Here is a 19,312-nt window from a genome sequence, read left to right on the forward strand (position 1 = left end):
CTAGCTGGAACAGGTTTCTGACCTGGTCTCTCCTAGCTGGAACAGGTGTTTGATGGGGAAGCAACTGCTTAGAAGGGCCGGCCTCCCCACTCCCCACACAGAGGGACGTCATCCTGCCCTCCCCACAGGCCATCAGGTTTGATGGTGGACTGTGTGTATGAGTGACCCTGTGGTTTATCAGCTGCTCAAACTTGGATGAATCCCTGTCTTTCCCATGCTTCAGTCTCCCATCTGTGAAGAATCTTGACAGCAGCTCAGTGGGCTGCTCTGGAGACTAATGCTTCCGTCTCTCTGTGTATGCTGGGGATCAAGCCAGGACTGTTGCATACCAGATGAGCACTCGCCCAGCTGACATCTTCAGTTGTCTTTCAATACATACAGACAAACCCCAGAGTCATGTAAAGAGTCCTCGTCGGCTCTGCTCCATCAAGTATGTCCAGGGTTGAGCTACCTGTCCGTTACCACTGCTTGCAAACCTTCCTTGTTCTTTCTTCCTTGCTCCATGCCCAGAAAAAGACCAGACTGCTGGCATTAATGTTCCCTCCAGTGGCCCTTGAGTAGCCCAGCATCCTTACTCTGGTCTTGCCAAGAATTTGTGCATACTGGCATGTCTCATTGAAGTTCATGGCTAGCCTCTGAGAATCATGTCACATTGACCTTGTCCTTGCCCCAGGGACACACAAGCTGGGACACACAAAAGCAACATTAAGACAGCCAGGATAAGCCCACAACTATCATTTATGCTGGCCTCAGGGTACAGAGCTAAAAGACATAGTTCTTTCCCAATGATTTATAATCTGGGAAACCTGGGAGTCAGTAAATAATGTCAGCATAGCTAGCGATGTGCTGTGCTTTACACACATGGCCTTAGAAGACACTGGCTGTGTGCCTGGGGGTGTGGGGACAGACGTCTTCTGAGATTCTTAGTTTTTAAATTGGTTTTAGATTTATTTCATGTGTATGATGCCTGTGTACCATGTGCATGCCTGGTGACCACAGAGGTCAGAAGAGGGCACTGGATTACTTGGAAGTGCAGTTACCGATGGTTTTGAGCCACCAAGTGGATTCTAGGAATCAAACCCACGTCCTAAGCAAAAGAGGCCAGCACTCTTAATCACTTGAGCCGTGGCTCCAACCTCCTCTGAGAGTCTGAGGCACGCATGCATGCGTGGAGAAGAAAGTGTAGAGTTAAGAGGGAGTGCTTCCTAGACTCCACAACTCTTGGAAGAATTCTCCAATTCTGTGTGCCTTAAAACAAAGGCTAGGGAATACTGTTCATAAGGCAGACAGGGTCACAGGAAAGCCCTGAATAATGCATACAACTCAATGGCAGGCACTACAAAGAGAGATTCTTCCGTGCTGGGGATGGAGGCCAGGGCTCACACGTTAGGAAAGCATTCTACCGCTGAGCTACACCCGTGCTCCTAGAAGTGCTGTACTTCCCACTTATCACTTCAGCAAGGCTGTATTCATAAAATGCCTATACTAGGCCGGGCAGTGGTGGTGCATGCCTTTGATACCAGCACTCGGGAGGTAAAGGCAGGGGGAATCTCTGAGTTCGAGACTAGCCTGGTCTACAGAGTGAGTACCAGGACATCCAGGGCTACACAGAGAAACCCTGTCTAAAACAAACAAACAAACAAACAAATGCTTACTCTAAAAAATGCTTACTCTATACAATTATCTTATGTTCTCTATAAGCTATTTATTAAACTATGAATGCTTTCTTGGTTGTTTTGTGAGATAGGATTTCTCTGTTTAACAGCTCTGGCTGTCCTGGAACTGTCCTGGAACTCTCTTTGCAGTCTGGCTGGTCTCAAAATCACAGTTGCCTTCGTCTGCCTCCCAAGTGCTGGCATTAAAGATGTGCGCCACCATGCCTGGCAAAGATTTATTTACTTATGTATATGGGTGTTTGTTTGTATGTATGCATACTGTAAGAGGCCATTGGCTCCTGTGGGAATTGAACTCAGGGCTTCTGAAGGAGCAGCCCACTGCTTTCCACTGCTGAGTCACCTCTCCAGTCCATGAACACCTTAAACCTTAAAAGGAAACATCTACAGCTACCCCAAACTTCATGAGAACAGGAAACCTGAGTGAGGCCCCACACTCTTCCCGTTAGGTGCCACGTTCTCTCCCTAAGCTGCCCAGCTCCTTCTTCAGTGTGAACGGTTCTACTCAGACAAAGGCCTGGCTCAGCATGGAACCAGGTTCTCTTCTGCTTCCTCAGAGCTTGCTCTAGACCTCACTCCCACCACCGGGAGTGTCTGGGATCCCGCTGCCAGCCTTACCTTGGATCCGCAGGCTCTCCTGGTACTGGATGATGAAGTACTCTTGGGTCTGCTGCAGCTTCTTCAGCTCGTTCTCCGTATCCTGTGTGATCAGGCGCAGCTCCTCAAACGTCTGGTTGATCTGGAGGTGCTTCTGGGACATGGCGTCAGCAAGACTTCCAGCTGGAGAGCTCCCCTGGGGACAGATGGGGAGATCCAGGGTGGGAGGGTGGGAGGAAGCCTTCGGTCTTAATCCTTAGGTGAAGCTAAGACCCCAAAAGTTAAATTTGAGGTCAGAAGAAATCACAAACAGCACATGTGAGAATCGGGGTAGAATGGAAAGTGTGTGGAGACCTGACAGGCTTCCTTCATGGTAAAAACTTCTGTTCCGCTCTGACCTCCACCAGACTGTCCCACAGAGGATATGCTCATTTCTTTGAGAAACTAGAACTCCACATTCCCCACAGGTCACTTGGGTCTTCCTCCTGATGATTATAACCCTGATTCCATATTCATTCATTGACCCAATGCCATGACTGTGACTTTGTTGGGGACACACTGGGAATATTACGTGGTCTGTATCTTTCTCAAGGCAGTCTGGGAATGAAGTCATTTGTTTCTATCATGGATGAAGCCACACCCAAAGGCTTCTGAAGGCATCTGAAGTCCTTCAGAGGAAGTTATGGGAGAGGCATGCACAAAGCCCCTGTGGATCCGGCTGTTTAAGTGACTTGGTGTGACCCACTCATTCAGTAGCCAGCTCAGAGAGTGTGAAGAAATTTCTACTAAGTAATCTCCCCTGACTGTGAGCATGCTTCAACACAAAAATGGTTTGCTCAGGATTAAATTAGTTTGCACATGTTCACTTTGCTTTGTGGTTGTAGCCTCACTTAAGTTATAAAGCTAAGATCAGCTTCCTAAAGAGATGCTAGTGCATACTGGGTCACCTCAACAAAGTGGGGTCCAAAGGGAAATGAACCAAGAAGGGATCTCCAGGTCCTCTCCCACACCCATGGGCACACTCACATTGTTGGCTTCTCGGACCAGTCTTTGTTCATTGTACAGAATGTGACGGATACAGCGAACCAGCTCCATGGGGCAGCGGTCGTATGTGTTCTGAAAGAGGACAACAGCAGACATCACTTTGCTCCGCTCTGTTGTGGGTTAACCCGACTCAGGACAGGGAGCACACACGATAGAGATACAATAACGGTGGAGTCATGGGCGGTGCTGTTCCCACATGTGGGCAGGAGGGGGAGAAAGACATTACAGGAAATGCAATTACAGTAAGAAGGTGAGATTGCTTTAGTTTCTGAATCTTAATGCCAAAAGCATTACAGAAACATTTTTGGAAATGGGTAAGTCTTTAAAAGGCCACAGCAGACAAGACACAGGACTCTGAAATTTCCTGTCAGTTATAATCAGATTTACTGTCACAGTGAGGGAAGATGGGCATCCCAGAAGGACAACGCATCAGTTATTTAGAGTTTGATACCAGCTTAGACAACATGGTGAGTCCCTACCTCATACTGCTCTTACAGAAGTCCAGAGTTCTATTCCTAGCACCCACGTCAGGCAGCTCACAACCACCTGTAGCTCCAGCTCCAGGGGATCTGATGCCCTCTTCTGGCCCCTGAAGGCACTACACTCATGTGCACATACCCACATACCCATACACAAATTTAAAAATAATACATAAGATTATTAAACACAAGGGAATAAGTGACTATTTTAAAATGTTAATGTCAGAGCCAAAATAAGGTTGCAAAATGAACATTTATATATTAAAGAACAGGAAAAGGTGGGCAGGACAGCTGGGACAAGATGGTTGCTTAACGTTCAAGACTAGCATGGGCTACAATGGGGGCTTCATCTCAAAAAACAGTCAAGTCTCAAAACTGAAACCAAACCAGATAAAACAACAAAGAGATTTGACAACTAGATACCATATGTGGCCTTGGACTGCAGGGAGGAAAATACCCTTCAGGACATTTATGAGTCAGTTGACAAATGGACAGTAGAGACAGAATAGTAAGCAAAGTCTGTGTGAATGTTAAACACACGAAACTGGAAGTTCATGTTCTTGGAACATACATGCCAAGATACTCAGGGGAGAGATAGAATGCATGTAACTTACTCTCATCTAAGAGAGAGAGACAGAGAGAGAGAGAGAGAGAGAGAGAGAGAGAGAGAGAGAGAGAACATGTGTGTGTATGTGTGTGTCTGTGTATGTATATGTATGTGTCGGTGTGTGTATGTATGTGTATGTAAGTGTCTGTGCATGTGTGTGAGTATGCGTGCATGTGTATTTTTGTATGTGTGTGTATTGTGTATGTGTGTGTATGCAATTGTATATATGTGTGTGTACATGTGTCTGTGTATGTATATGCATATGTCTGTGTCTGTGTGTGTATGTATGTGTATATGTGTGAGTATGTGTGTATGTGTATTTTTGTATGTGTGTGATTTGTGTATGAGTGTGTATGTAATTGTATATATGTGTGTGTGCATGTGTCTGTGTATGTATATGTATGTGTCTGTGTATGTATATGCATGTGTATGTGTGTGAATGTGTGTGTGTATGTGTGTGTGTATGTATGTGTCTGTGCATGTTTGTATGTGTGTGAATTGTGTGAGTATGTATATGTGTGTATGTGTATATGTATGTGTAAGTGTGTGTGTGTGTATGTGTATGTATGTGTGTGTGTGTGTGTATGTACGTGTGTGTGTGTGTGTGTGTGTGTGTGTAGGGAAAGGGAGAGAGGGATGTGAGAGAGAGATGGTAACGTAAATGAACCTGAGCATGTGCAGGGGGATTGTTGTACCATTGCTTCAACTTTCTGCAAATTCAAGATTATTTTGAAATAAGTTAAAAGAGAGAATAAAAGTCATGGCTGGGAGTGGTGCTCACCGACAGCCCACATTGGGGGTGGAGTGGAACTGATGCAGGAGGATTCCCAGTTTGTGGCCAATCTGACCTAAATAGTGAAACTTTTCATGTCTTTTTAATGAAGATTATTTTCTATTTTTATTTATGTGTTTGTGTGTCTGTATTCCACTTATGTGGGTGGATGCCAGTAGGGGTCAGAAGAGGGGTCCAAGCCCCTGGAGCTAGAGTTAAAGGTGAGTCTCCTGATGTAGGTGCTGAGAATTGAACCCAGGTCCTCTACAAGAGCAGTGTGCTGGCTTGTTTTGTGTCAACCTGACACAAGCTAGAGTTGTAAGAGAAGGGCTCCTCAATGGAGAAAAATGCCTTCTTTTGATAGGATTGGGTTGTAGGCAAGCGTGTAGGACATTTTGTTAATTAGTGATTGACGTGGGAGGGCCCAGCCCATTGTGGGTGGGGCCACCCCGGGCTGGTGGTTCTGGGAGCTACAAGAAAGCAAGCTGAGCAAGCATTGGGGAGCAAAACAGTAAGCAGCATCCCTCTATGGCCTCTGCATCAGCTCCTGCCACCAAGTTCCTGCTTTGTTTGAGTTCCTGTCTCGACTTCCTCCAGTGACAAACAGTGATGTGCAAGTGTAAGCCAAATAAACCCTCTTGTCCTCAATTCACTTTTGGTCATAGAGTTTCATCACAGCAATAATAACCCCAAGACAAGCAGGAAGTGCTCTTAACCACAGAACCAACTCTCCAGCCCCACGGGGAAACTCTTGTCTCAAAGAAGGTAACAGCCACAACCACAAAGCCAATCAGAACCATGTGCATGGAACACGCATTTCTACAATGCTGGGTTAAAGATCAGAACACGTGTCTACAGAAAATTAAATGAAGAAGTCCTCAGAGGGACAGGGCCTAAGTGCGGCTCGCATTCACACCCACCTGGAGCTGTGTGGCATAGTGCCCCAGCTTGATCTTCAGCAAAAACCCATCTTCCCCCACCTGGTGTTCTGCCTTCTTCTGCAGCTCCTGCACCAGGCCCTCCAGGAGCTGGGTGGCCTTAATGTTCTCCTGTGGATTATCAAGATCTATTGAGTCCCTAGGGGAAAAAAATTACACAATCTGTATACATACATGCACAGGAGCCTGCACACATGCAGCCTTTACATACTACATTTGTTTTGTGGGTGCTGGGACTATAGGTGTGAGCCATCGTGTGAATCTTAGGCATGATTTCTTCTATAATTTGTGTGTTAAGAAACACCTCAATATAAGTTGGCTAAATGTCTACAATGCCTGACTCTAAATTATCTTACCTGAACTTCACATTTCTTTCTCTAAATACTCCCTCTTTCCTTCACTGACTGACTCTGGTATTAACCCATCCCCTCCTAGGAATGAAGGGGAAAGGTTTCTTTATGCACTCTGAAGGGGAAAAGGGGTCTGCTAACTTCCAGTTTAGACTCATATCTCCAGGGTGTATGGGATACAAGGTCAAGACAGTTCTGCATGTCCTTTCCAACCTTGACTGGTTCTAGGCCACCCTTCCTAAGGAACCCTGGAAAGGAGGCATCAGGACAGAAGGTGCCTACACGTATTTACACCCATGAGAATTGTCTGTCATCATTGCAGATGTGGGGCTTGGCTCATCCCGTGAAGGCAAGAAGCCAGTCCACAGACTTCGTGGCATTCAGTGCCGTTCAGTTGGTGACAGGGTTTGGGTCCACTTCCTTCTTATCTTCTTTCTTTTGTCCTTTTAAAATTTTTGTCAACCAAGTTAGGCAACACTTGCTGCTGAGTAATACTTAAGTGACTTAGCGCGCTGACAAACCAAACAGCTGTCAGGGTGAAATAATATCTAATTACTGCTGACCAGGTCCACAGCCAGGGAAGAGTGCCAGTGGCAGCTAAAAGACAGCCACCCACAAATCCCTGCAGTTAGCAAGTGACTGGTGGTGAACAGCCAGGCAGAGGCAAACCAAAGCCCTGAGACTGTGTCTCCAGGGACCACCTGACCTGTGTCTGAAGAGGGCAGTGACAAAGCCAACTTTTAGAAGTGAATACTCTATGTGTTGAATAAAATATGTATTAAGTGGAAGGCTAGAAGGGCTGAAGGCACAGCCTTGGCACTCTGTTCCGACTGGGAGCCCACCGTTGAGAGGATCCAGTCTTTGAACAGAACTCAGCAGTCTGGTTCTCAATTTGGACTCAACCACTTTCTACCACAAGAGACTTCATGACAGCTTCAATACGAAAAGCTGGAAACTCTTCATTGATATCTTTACTTCTTTAAAAAACTATCTAAAATCCAGGTTTTCCTTAACATCAACCCAAATTTCCCAAAGCTTACTCAATAAATAGACCACTCAGGAAATCTGCTAGACGAAAGCCCATTTGCCTAGGACAGTCTCGAGTTCCTAGGCTTAAGTAATTCCCCTGCCTCAGCTTCCTGAGTAGCTGGAATTACAGGCGTGTGCTATTGTGCTCAAATAAATGAAAGCCAGCTTTTGTTCTCTCTTTCGTGATATTGAGCCAGGTCTGGTGAGCTGGACAAATGCTCTGCTGCCGATTGGCAGTCTTATCTCTAGCTTCTAAGTGAAATTTTAAATCAACAGAAACTTCCTATTAATGTTTTCCAAAATTCCCCAAATCATTAAAACAGAAAGAAAAGGAAAGGGGCTGGACTGACCGAGGAGTGTTTGATGTTTTCATATTTAGCCAGTTTTTTCCCCTCTTAATTATATGAAGCTGGGATTTTTTTTAATTGCCTAGAAAAATTGCCTTCCATTGACAGGCTTGTTTCTGAACGGAGCCCTGCTAACAAGCTGCTGCAATTTCTGTAAGGCAGCAACTCCAGCGGATAGGACAGCCTTCTCCAGCGACAACAAAGAGGAGCCCCCCACCCTGGTCAAAACCTGGCTAGTCTGATGAACTTGTCACACTAACTGGCAGACTGAGGCCAATAGGCAAGCTCCCTGCCTTACGCACTGCCTGCCGGGCACTGCTGATGGCTCATGAGGATGTGGCAGGGCCGAGGAGAGTGCTGCTCAGTGGTCCAGCTGTCTTGTGTGCAGGAAGCTTTGCCCTACCACTGCACTGCTACTGGACTGTGTTATACCGATCTAACAATTCTAAAGCTCAAGTATATAATTCGTAATAAAGATAAAAATGTTGGCTAAGTCAACACTGAAATGTAATCATTATTAGTATTTAAAAAGAAAAAAAAAACCATTCAGTGTGTGTGTCTGTGTGTGTCTCAACATGGATGCCACAGCGCAGTGTGGAGGTCAGATAATGACTTTCAGGAGCCAGTTTCGTCTACCATGTAGGTAATGACATTGAAATCCAGGACATCAGGGTTGGCGGGTAGTTTGTTAACTCACTGAGTCATCTTGCCTCATTGTTAATATTTTAGAGTGCTTTTGTCTGCATATGTAAATATAAATGTAAAATATAAATGTTTCAAGCCAGGTGTAATAGCACAGGCCTTTAATCCCAGCACTTGGGAGGCAGAGGGAGGTGGATCTCTTTGAGTTGAAGGCCAGCCTGGTCTACAGAGTGAGTTCCAGGACAGCTAGAGCTACATAGTGTGAGACCCTGTTTTGTTTGAAAAACAAAAACAGAGAGTTATGAATGAATGTTTTAATTATTAATCAATATGTTAAATATCTGATTTATAAGATATAAATTTTAGCACATGGAAGTCAAAGACTGATCTTGGGTCTAAGACTAGTCTGGTCTATATAATGAATGCAGGCCACCCATAACTACATGGTGAAACTTTACCTTGAAAAAAAAACAAAAAGCTAGGCATGGTTCTTGCCTTTAATCCCAGCACTTTTGAGTTCCAGGACAGCCAGGGCCTGTCTCAAAATGTGAGAGACCTTGTCTCAAAAACAAACAAGCAAACAAACAAAACAAAACAAAACAAAAAAAGGCAAGCTCAGAGGCTGGAGAGATGGCTGTGTGGCTAGGAGAGCGTCCTGCTCTTCTGGAGGACCTGAGTTCAGATCCCAGCAGCCACACTGGGTGGTTCGCAACCACATGAACCGCCAGCTCCAGCTGTTTTCTGGCCTCTGCAGATACCTGCCCTCATGTGTATGTATCCATATATGTACACACACACACACACACACATATACATAATTAAAAAACAACAAAAAATTAAAATTTCAAGAATTATTTCAGTCTGGAGAGATGGCTCAGCGGTTAAGAGCACTGACTGCTCTTCCAGAGGTCCTGAGTTCAAATCCTAGCAACCACATGGTGGCTCAAAACCATCCGTAATGAGATTCGATGCCCTCTTCTGGTGTGTCTGAAGACAGCTACAGTATACTCATAAATAAACTAAATAAATCTAAAAAAAAAAAAAAGAATTATTTCATCTCCCTGCATCTAAAACAATACCTTTTTGTGGATTACACAAAGATTTTCAAACAGCTTTTCTTGGAGACAGGTCCTAAGGGCTGAATCCAGAGCCTCATAACCTACACACCCAGCCCAACACAAAAGCTCCTCCTTTTCTTCCTCCTCTTCCTCCTCCCCCTCCCCCTCCTCCTCCTCCTCATTTTCTTTTCCCTCCTCCTCCTTCTTCTTCTTCCTCTTCCTCCTCTTCTTAAAGATAGGGACAGGGACTCACTCTGCAGTTTATGCTGACCTCAAATTTGCAACCCTTCTGCCTCAGCTAGCATCATGAGGATTACAGGTGGGGACCACTAAGCCTAGGTTACGCACAACTTTTAGAGTCTCAGTTATAACATTTTTCTCATCAAAGTTCAATATCCTTGTGCTTCCCAAAAGATGATATAGAAACTGTTCACCTACCAGGCTTGGCTCTCGATCCACTGTGATAAGTAATGTCGCACCTCGATGGGGAAATGCTGGCCATACAAGGCCTGCATCTGATGGAGGGCATCCCCCTGGAGCTGCTGAGCCTGTATCCACATAGCCATGGTTCACAACCTGTTAAACAAAGACCTTGATTTATTCATTTGTTTGTTTGTTTGTTTCTAGTCCCCATTCCCTTCAAACCCACTGGAATAAATATGTACAGGGTTTAAAAGTGAATGTTCTCTCTCCTTATGGTACACTAAAAATCAAGTCTGTAAAAATTTTTTTCTTTATTATTGTGTGCAATGTGTGTGCAGGTACACACGTGCCGCGGTGAATGTGTAGAGGTCAGAGGATGATCTTGTGCAGCCGTTTCTATCCTTGCACCTTTACGTAGGTTCTAGAGATCAAACGCAAGGTGCCAGGTTGCTCAGTAACTGCCTTCACCCACGGGACCATCTCACCTGCCCAGGATCAATTCTCTTGAACTGACTTCAAGCTTTATCATGTTTATAAAATGTAGACACTCAGCATGGCCGTGGGAAGGGCCCCAGATGGATCTATGAAGCACTGACTATTGCAGCGCAAAAGACATAACCATAAAAACCAGCATTAGTGAAGGCACCTCGAACAGCTTTGATATCCTAGACTTGGTCTTTGCGTTTGCTTGAAACCGCCATGGGTTATAAGCATCATTTCAACAGTCATCGTGAGTGATCAGCAGAGCAAACCGGAAAAGTAACTTTAGATTTGGTGTTTGGGCTTTGTGAGATGGAAGATGCTACCATTTGAACAGGATCTGAAAGACCGGTGAAACTCGGGACAAACTGAGGCCTGCGTGTTTACGTTAGTGAGCTTAGAGGCTGTACTCTTACCCAGAGCAGAGGCTTATCTGGCCAAGCTCGCCAGTGTTCCTTCACCTTTGGAGTTACTGGTATGGAATTTATAGAACAATGTTCGGTTAAATTACGGCATGCATAGTCCAACACAGAAACAGTTTGTGTCGGCTAGAAGAATGGACTTCTGTGTTACAATGGTGAGTGGCAGGGCCAGTTTTTGGTGGTTTTTGGTAGGGTTTGTTGTTGTTTTCCTTTTGTAATGGAGATTGAACCTATGACCTGGGCCATGCCAGGCAAGAACTCCATGGCTGACCTATATTCCAGGACTTTTTTTTTTTTTTTTACTTTTTATTTGGAAACAGTGTCTAAGTTGTCTTAGTACACAGTGAGAGACTGACTATGTACTCGCTCTGTAGCCCAGGCTGGCCCTAAACTTGTCATCTTTTTATTTTATTTTCATTTATTTGGGGTTTTTGTTGTTGTTGTTTTGTCTTTTGAGACAGGATTTCTCTTTGTAGCCCTGGTTGTCCTGGAACTCACTCTGTAGACCAGGTTAGTCTCAAACACAGATATCTGTCTGCCTCTGCCTCCTGAGTGCTGGGATAAAAGACATGTGCCACCATGGCCCACTAAACTTGCTGTCTTCTAATTTAACCTAAGATTACAGGCTTGAGCCACTAGTCTCAGCAATAGTGAGGCTATTTGTTTTTTTCTTTTTAATGGGCTCTTGTGGTAGAGTCTATAATCCCAGAACTCAGGATGTGAGGGCAGGAGGATCAAGAGTTCAAGGCCAGCTTGGGCTTCCCGTGACCCTTTCTTTTTTTTTTTTTTTTCTTTCTTTTTTTTGAGACAGGGTTTCTCTGTATAGTCCTGGCTGTCCTGGAACTCACTCTGTAGACCAGGCTGGCCTCGAAGTCAGAAATCCACCTGCCTCTGCCGCCCAAGTGCTGGGATTAAAGGCGTGCTCCACCACCGCCCAGCCCCGTGAGCCTTTCTTAAAGAAACAACACTAAAACTAAAACAAGCTGCACCAACAAAAGCACCATTTAGAAAATGGCTTTCTGGGGGCTGGAGAGATTGCTCAGCAGTTAAGAGCACTGACTGCTCTTCCAGAGGTCCTGAGTTCACAGTGGCTCACAACGATCTGGTGTGTCTGAAGACAGCTACAGCGTACTCAAATAAAAAAAAAAAAAACCAAATAAATAAATAAAGGCTTTCTGAAACTACTAGGAACCTTTTCGGACAGACCTGAGAACTTAGTGCATTTGGCAGAGACCTGGGATTCCCCAAAGTGGAGAAGCCATGTTAAGAGGAGGAAGATGTTAAAACCAGACTTGCTCTAACACTGCTTTTGGTAATGTGGAGCTGGGTATCTTGAATCTAATCTGAAAATGACTTAGCTACTGATTTGCACAATTCTCCCAAGGACTATGTTACAGCCATGGTCCAGTGCACTGGACCTGGGTTTTGTTGACTACCAGAGATTGCACACATGTGCCAGGAAACAAAGATCCCTCTCTGTGAGCAGGAGCTGTCTGATCGAGTAACACTGAGCTATTTATGGGACAAGTCAGTTAGCCAGCAGTGAGGTTCGGGGTGGGTGCCGGTTACCTATTTTAGATGTGTGTGTTGCTATAGGACACTTGGCTGGTTTACCTTGGGGCTTTCAGGCCCTAGGGCTGAGACACCAGTGAGATTTTTCCAATACAGCTAAGTTCAGTGGGTGTGAGTTCACCAGAGGAAAACCGGGACAGGAGAGTAATTCTGCTTCCTAGTCAAACATCCGGAAGCCAATGTTTTAGCGAAGTCTCCAAATCAGACCAGGAGCAGGTCATGATTTTGGAGGAAGGGTAAAGTTTGGGAATGGAGGAGACTGGAGATTTAAGTATGTGGAAGCCCAGCAGACGAGTGAAGAATGGGGTTCAGGCAGCAGTCTTAGTTAAGAACAAGGACGGGGTGCTGGAGAGATGGCTCAGTGGTTAAGAGCGCTGTTACTCTTGAGGAGGACTTGGGTTTGTTTCCCAGCACCCACTGTAACACAACCATCTGTAACTCCAGTTCCAGAGAATCTGATGCCCTCGTTTGGCCTCCAAGGGCACTGCACACACACCTAGTATGCAAACATGCATGCATACAGTACATTCATACACACAAAATCAACATGAGTACATGAAAAGGAACAAACACAGACTGGGCTAGGAAGAGGCTCAGCCAGTGTTTGTCTTGCAAGCATGAGGACCCAAGTTCAAATCCTAGAATCCAGGTCAAAAGCCAGGCAGAAAGAATGGTGTACACTTGTAATCTCAGAGCAGGGAGGTGGAGACAGATGGGTCCCTGGGGCTCATTGTCCAGTCAATCTGAACTAACTGTCCAACTCCAGGCAACTAGAAACTCTCTCAAAAGACAGAGAAGGAGGGAGCTGGGCATAGTGTCATGGTCACAAGGTAGGGATAGGTGCAAATTCACCTACTGAACTGACCCAAGACCAAAGAAGGAACACGGTGGGAAGGTTCCGAGCCCTCTTGCCACTCCACTGGAGTAAAGTAGAACCGTGCTCACTCGCTCCTCCATTCTCCATTCTCTGACACGCATCATGTTTACTAAGGACGGAGAAGTCATCTTAAACACATGATGACTTTATTTACAACAGTACCTGGCAGATAAGCAACACTATTCTGTTGTTGTTGCTTAAATAAGTGTGAGCAAACAAAGCTGAACACGACAGCTCTTTCCTTTTTAAAGATATATATTTTTTCATATATATTTATTTAATATGTGTGGGTGTTTGCCTGTATGTAGGTCTGTGGAACACACGTGTGCAGTACCCATGGATGCCAGAAGAGGGCGTCAGATCTCCTGAAACTGGAGTTACAGATGGTTGTGCGCTGCCACATGGATGCTGGGAATCCAACCTAGATCCTCTGGAAGGGCAGCCAGTGCTCTTAACAGCTGAGCCAACTCTCCAGCCCCAAATCAGCCCTTTTCAAAGTTATTACAGAACATAACATTAGTATGAAATTCTATGGTGTAGAATGAAACATCTTAAATTAGCTCATTAACTACAAATATATAACTCAGGTGACTCTGTGTGGGTGGTCTCTCTTTCATCACGTAAGCCTGTCATTTTTCTGTCTAGTTTTCTTTTGTTTCAATTTATCTTCTCCCACTGAACCCCACCAGAAGAGGACATGTCTTACTGCCCTGTCCCCAAAGTGCATGTGTAGCAGCTCAGCGCAGAGAGCAGTAAACAAATATTTGCTAACTCCGTAGTTCTTACCCTTCCTAATGCTACAACCCTTTAACACACTTCCTCATGGTGCGGTGACCCCAAGTATAAAAAATTATTTCATTGCTACTTCATAACTGTAATCTTGCTGTTGTGAACCGTAATGTAAATATTTAGATGACCCTGTGAAAAGGTCATTCAACCTCCAAAAGGGCTGTGACATACAACAGGTAGAGAACCGATATGCTAAATGAACAAATACATAAATCTTTCACACGCCCTATTTCGGAGCCTATTTCGGGAGTTTATTATTGTTCTAAGAGAGAAACAGCTCAATGTGGTGGTATACACCTGTAATCCCAGCATTTGGTAAACAGGCCAAGGTTTAAGGCCAGCCTAGGTTTACAAGATGATTCTCTCTCTCTCTCTCTCTCTCTTTCTCTCTCTCTCCCTCTCTCTCTCTCTTTCTCTCTCTCTCTCTTTCTCTCTCTCTTTTTCTCTCTCTCCCTCTCTTGTCAAATGCCATTGTTTGCTTTTTTGAGACAGTCTCACTCAGTAGCCCTGACTCGTCTGCAGCTTAACAGGTAGACCAGCTAACCTTGAACTCACAAAAATCCACCTGTCTCTACCTCCTGAGTGTTGGTAGTAAAGATGTGCCCATCTTCAAAAGATGTAAAACAAAATTGCAAAAACAGAAGAACCAGGGAGATGTGCCAGGACAGGCGGGGCAATGCGTGTTTTAGGTTTTATATTTGTTCATAGTTTTTATTAAAGAGTGGAATGCTGAGCTCTGAGAATTTGTCAGAATATTTTTATGTTTCCAATTCTGAGGATGTCATGGATTTTTTTTTTTAATAGCACACTGCTTGACGGGTAATAGCTGGTAAATACAAAGTGGTAATTGCCTTATTTTGATAAATGCAGCATAGTTTCACAACATAAAAGTGCTTTAATAGGGATAGAAAATAGGGCTCCAGAGTGGATTTTGCTCACTGCCCGTCAAGAGGATAAGAAGGAATCTGACCGCTCCCAGCACAAACATGTGACAAACGTTGAGTGACAAATTTGACAACTAAGCCAATGTGGTCGTCACGCACTATGTGAGGAGGCACGCCCTTCCCCAGATGTGAAAAGTTCGTGTCAGTTAAAATAAAAAAAATATATATATAAAACTCATACTAAATAGTACAGTCATGTTCATTTTACTTTTAAACTGTGGGTTTTATCCACATAGACTATGAGAGGCTTATGAGGGTTACTGTGTACCCATTATAGCTCCTGGCCTCCACTTCCTAAATGCTAAAATAATTCGCTCCAGACAAAAACTGGTCCCACTCTTCATCAGTTTAAATGTACAAGACCTATAGTCTAGTTAGTGCTTTTCTTCCATGCCTGTCAGGGCATTCCATACTCAGCAGGAAACAGTGCGCACACAGGTATAAGCAGCGGCCCAGTCCCTGTACCTACGGTCTCTCCAGCCACCAACTATTCCCCAACCTGCATGGAGACAGCCTACCGCGCATGCTCTCCACCCGCGCATGCTCTTCTCTGCTCATTGACCTGGCAGCTAAGTTCTCAGTTCGTGACACTCTGACAAGGGAAGTGGTTTGTATCTCTGGTAAATCATCACAGGGGCCGCTCTAAACACTGGAAAATGGATTCGCCGTCGTATTTTTAGGACAGTGTTGACAGTCAGCCGAGCTCTGTGCAGGCACACCTGTGGAGTTCACAGCCTTCCAGAACAAGCCATAACAGCTCAGCCTGGACACAGAGTGCTATACCACTGAACAACCCAGCACCTACGCTGACCCAGAACACCAGGACCTATCCAAGGGTGGAGAAGGGTAACTAAAGGGCAGAGGTACCTGTTTATAAAAACCTCAATGTGTCATTGCTCACAATGTCACAGGCTTATTAGAAACCAAAGGAAGGGATGCCTCCTATGCAGGTGACAGGTGTTATTTTGTATCCATAGCTAACACTGTATCAGAAACTTTTTCTTTAACAAATACATTTGGGTTAGCTCTGGGTAGCCCAGGCTTGCCTCTGGACTCATTATGTAGTTCAAAGCCAGATCCTCCTGCTCTATCTCCTGTGTACTGAGATTGTAGGTGTGTTCTGTTACTCCTGTGCTGGGGATCAGTTTGTGCCTTTTAGTCCAGAGCTCTACCAACTGAGGTACACTCCCAGCTCAAAACATAAGTGTTTGCAAACAAAGCCATCACTACGAAGGTTTTCAGAACACCAGAGACTATTTTGCTGTAACTACCAGCGGAAAGCCGGCTCTCTTGCTGGAAGCTTCCAGAGAAACTCTGCAAGCGGACTGAACAAATTCTGGCTTGAGGAGAGATGAGGGTTTAAAACACTCACAGAGAGATATGGTTTGCCAGATTCATTTTTATTATTTGGAGCGTCTATAATTGCTGAGTTTTGTGTGTGTGTGTGTGTGTGTGTGTGTGTGTGTGTGTGTGTGGCAGCAGAGCTCCAACCCAGGGCCTCGTGCTGCCAAGTGAGCCCTGTGACACTAGGCTACATCCCCAGTGGAACTAGTGTAGAGAAAGATTAACGTTCTGAAGACCACACTGACTTTAGCTCCTTACAGTTTCCCAAAAGACCTGCCCTCTTAACGTCTCTGTGCCTCAGGCTTCAGACTTGCTAAATGAGGAGAATATAAGGTCTCTGTGTGTGTAGAATGTGATAAACACGGGTTACTACATATGTGTAAGTATGTAAGACAGCGCCTGAGGGTAGTCAGCCCTGAGAAGGGCCAATGACTCCTTCACACTTAGACACAGGACCTCCTTCTCCCCACCTCCATCTTAACACAACCAACAAGCTTTTCCAAAGTCAACTCTGACTGATGATCAGCTCTTGGTATCCTTCTGCTTAACCAATGTTCCACAGGATAAAATTTACCTTCCTTTAAACATAAGGTATTCTTTTTCTTATTTTTATCGAATTTGTATGTGCACATGCATGCACGTGTGTGCATGCACCACAGCGTGCCTTTGGTAGTTAGAGAATAACTGGTAGGGGTTTGTTCTTCCACTGTGTGTGTGCTGAGAATTGAACTTGAATTGTCAGGCTTTGTGGCAGTCACCATTATCCACCGAGTCATTTTGCTGGCTCTTACAGTGGGATATCCCTCCCACCCCAGCCATGGAGAACCACAGATGGGTCGAAAGCTGTCCAGGGTAGCAACTTCTATCAAAAGGTCAGGTATTGGATAACAACTCTAATTGTGTGGGCATCTTATTGATTGAGTATTTCCAAGTATATAAATCCTTTGGATAATATTTAAGCTTTAAGAATCTCATTTCTACTGGGTACAGCGGGCATAGCGGGGAAGGGCCTGGGCTCAGCCAAGCATTGTGGACAGTGTGGTGGATTGGCAGAGCCAGCCGCTATGCTGGCGTCTCGTGGGCGTCAGGGACAGTGTTTCTAGCTAGCTGGAGCCACAGTCCAGAGCCCGAGCAGCAGGAAAATGGTGGCTGCCTGGGAACAAGCTGGACCAAGCGCCATATTCTAAATATCTCCTGTTACAGGCCCTGATATTCTTCTTCCTTCCTCCCTCCCTCCCTCCCTCCCTCCCTCCCTCCCTCCCTCCCTCCCTCCCTTCCTTTTTTATGTATAGATCACATTATAGATGTCTATGAGCCACCATGTGGTTGCTGGGAATTGAACTCAGGACCTCTGGAAGAGCAGCCAGTGCTCTTAACTGCTGAGCCATCTCTCCAGGCCTAGATACTCTTAATTTCCATGACACAAGGACTTTACAGACAAGAACCTATGGAAGGGTGGGGCAGGGGACTGTGAGTCCTGTTCCCTCGACTCAGAAGGAGAACACTGAAAACTGGAGGACAAAGGAGTCATGAGAATACTTAGTTACATGACCCCCCCCCACACACACACAGTATACTGTGATCCAACAATAGGAAAATTCAGAGTGACAGAAAATAGTAAGGTTGAACTTTTGGGGAAGCAAGGAAAACGCATTAGTGCTGGACAGTGGTAACGGTCTACAACACCCGGAAGACATTGAATTCTGGACATCTTGGAATGTTGATAGGGCCAGGGAAATGGCTCTGGGGTAAAAGCACTTGTCATTCAAGTCTGATGACCTGAGTTTGATCCCTGCTACCCATAGTGGAATGAGGAACAAACACCCAATAGCTGTCCTCTGACCTCCACAAGTATGCCATGGCACACACACACACCAAACAAAAAAAAGGTGAATTTTATAACATGTGAATCTGTCTCAATAAAGAGGTAATTGAAAAGGAGACAAAAGCTAGGCCTGGTGGCACATGCCCTTAATCCCAGTACCAACATGACCCCATCTCTCAATGCCAAGAGGCCCTGACGGTGCTGTGCCCTGTTGCCACTGCTCAGAGCTGCCTGTGTCCTGAGAACTTGTGGTGAGTTGTCATGTCACTCTCTGTACTTTTGCACAAGTCGTCACACTTCATAATTTAAAGAGAAAGGAGAAGATAGAACAAGAAACCCAGGATTGGGAGACTCTGGTTTTAGCAAAGGCTAGGGACAGTTGGCAGATGGACTCAATGTATAAACATTGGTTCTGATCTGAAAAGTTCCAGGCGAGGTGCCAGCATTGCAAACTGTTAAACCTCCCGGCACCCGCTACGGACCAAGGGACCCTGGGAGGAGGATAAGGGGCCAGGTCTCTGGTCATGTTGACAGTCTTGCTATCAACATCAACATTATTACTGTATAGAGTGGTGATGGTCACCCAGTACAGGGACTTTGAGAGACAGAAAGTATTAAAGGCAGTGACAGAAGATTAAGACTGTGTTCATACTGGCCTGACATCGAGCAAGGTTAGAGTAAAATGACCGCATCTAAAAGTAGGTCAATACCAGAGCCATCTGCCCTTTAAAGAAACAAAACAAAACAAAACAACCTAACCACTGGCTTATAAGAAACCAGAAAGGAGATTCTCTTTTAAGAGAGAAAAAAAAAATCATAAGCACACAGAAATGGAACAGGAGTGAAAGTGTTTGGCCCACAAAAAAACAAAAAAGGAAAAAATTTGCCCGGGGAACATAGATACTAACATTCTGGGAAGACAAACAGTCATAAATCTGCACGTCACAGCCCAGTCTCTGTGAGCGGCTTTGGGAAGAAGAGAGGTAATGAACAGAAGGAGGAGGTAAAAGGGGGGTGTAGGGGTTAGGGTGGCTACTTGCTGAGTGCAGAGAGTAAGCCCACAACAGTGGGTTTTCACGCATTTAAACTTCTCACCCAAA

General features: G+C 45.1%; 1 protein-coding gene across 1 annotated transcript in view; it reads right to left on the minus strand.

Annotated features, from left to right (window-relative positions):
* Window positions 1-19,312, minus strand: part of Stat5b (signal transducer and activator of transcription 5B) — a 69,579-nt gene that overhangs the window by 17,856 nt on the left and 32,411 nt on the right. Inside the window, exons 2-5 of the mRNA XM_028780335.1 lie at window positions 9,975-10,112; window positions 6,093-6,249; window positions 3,297-3,386; window positions 2,292-2,466 (exon numbers count right to left, since the gene is read on the minus strand). Coding sequence (XP_028636168.1) covers window positions 2,292-2,466; window positions 3,297-3,386; window positions 6,093-6,249; window positions 9,975-10,102 — 550 coding nt within the window. The 5' untranslated portion in view covers window positions 10,103-10,112. The remainder of the gene's footprint in view (window positions 1-2,291; window positions 2,467-3,296; window positions 3,387-6,092; window positions 6,250-9,974; window positions 10,113-19,312) is intronic.

The sequence above is a fragment of the Grammomys surdaster genome, unplaced genomic scaffold, assembly GCF_004785775.1.
Source record: "Grammomys surdaster isolate TR1022 unplaced genomic scaffold, NIH_TR_1.0 371, whole genome shotgun sequence".
In the NCBI taxonomy this organism is placed as follows: domain Eukaryota; kingdom Metazoa; phylum Chordata; class Mammalia; order Rodentia; family Muridae; genus Grammomys; species Grammomys surdaster.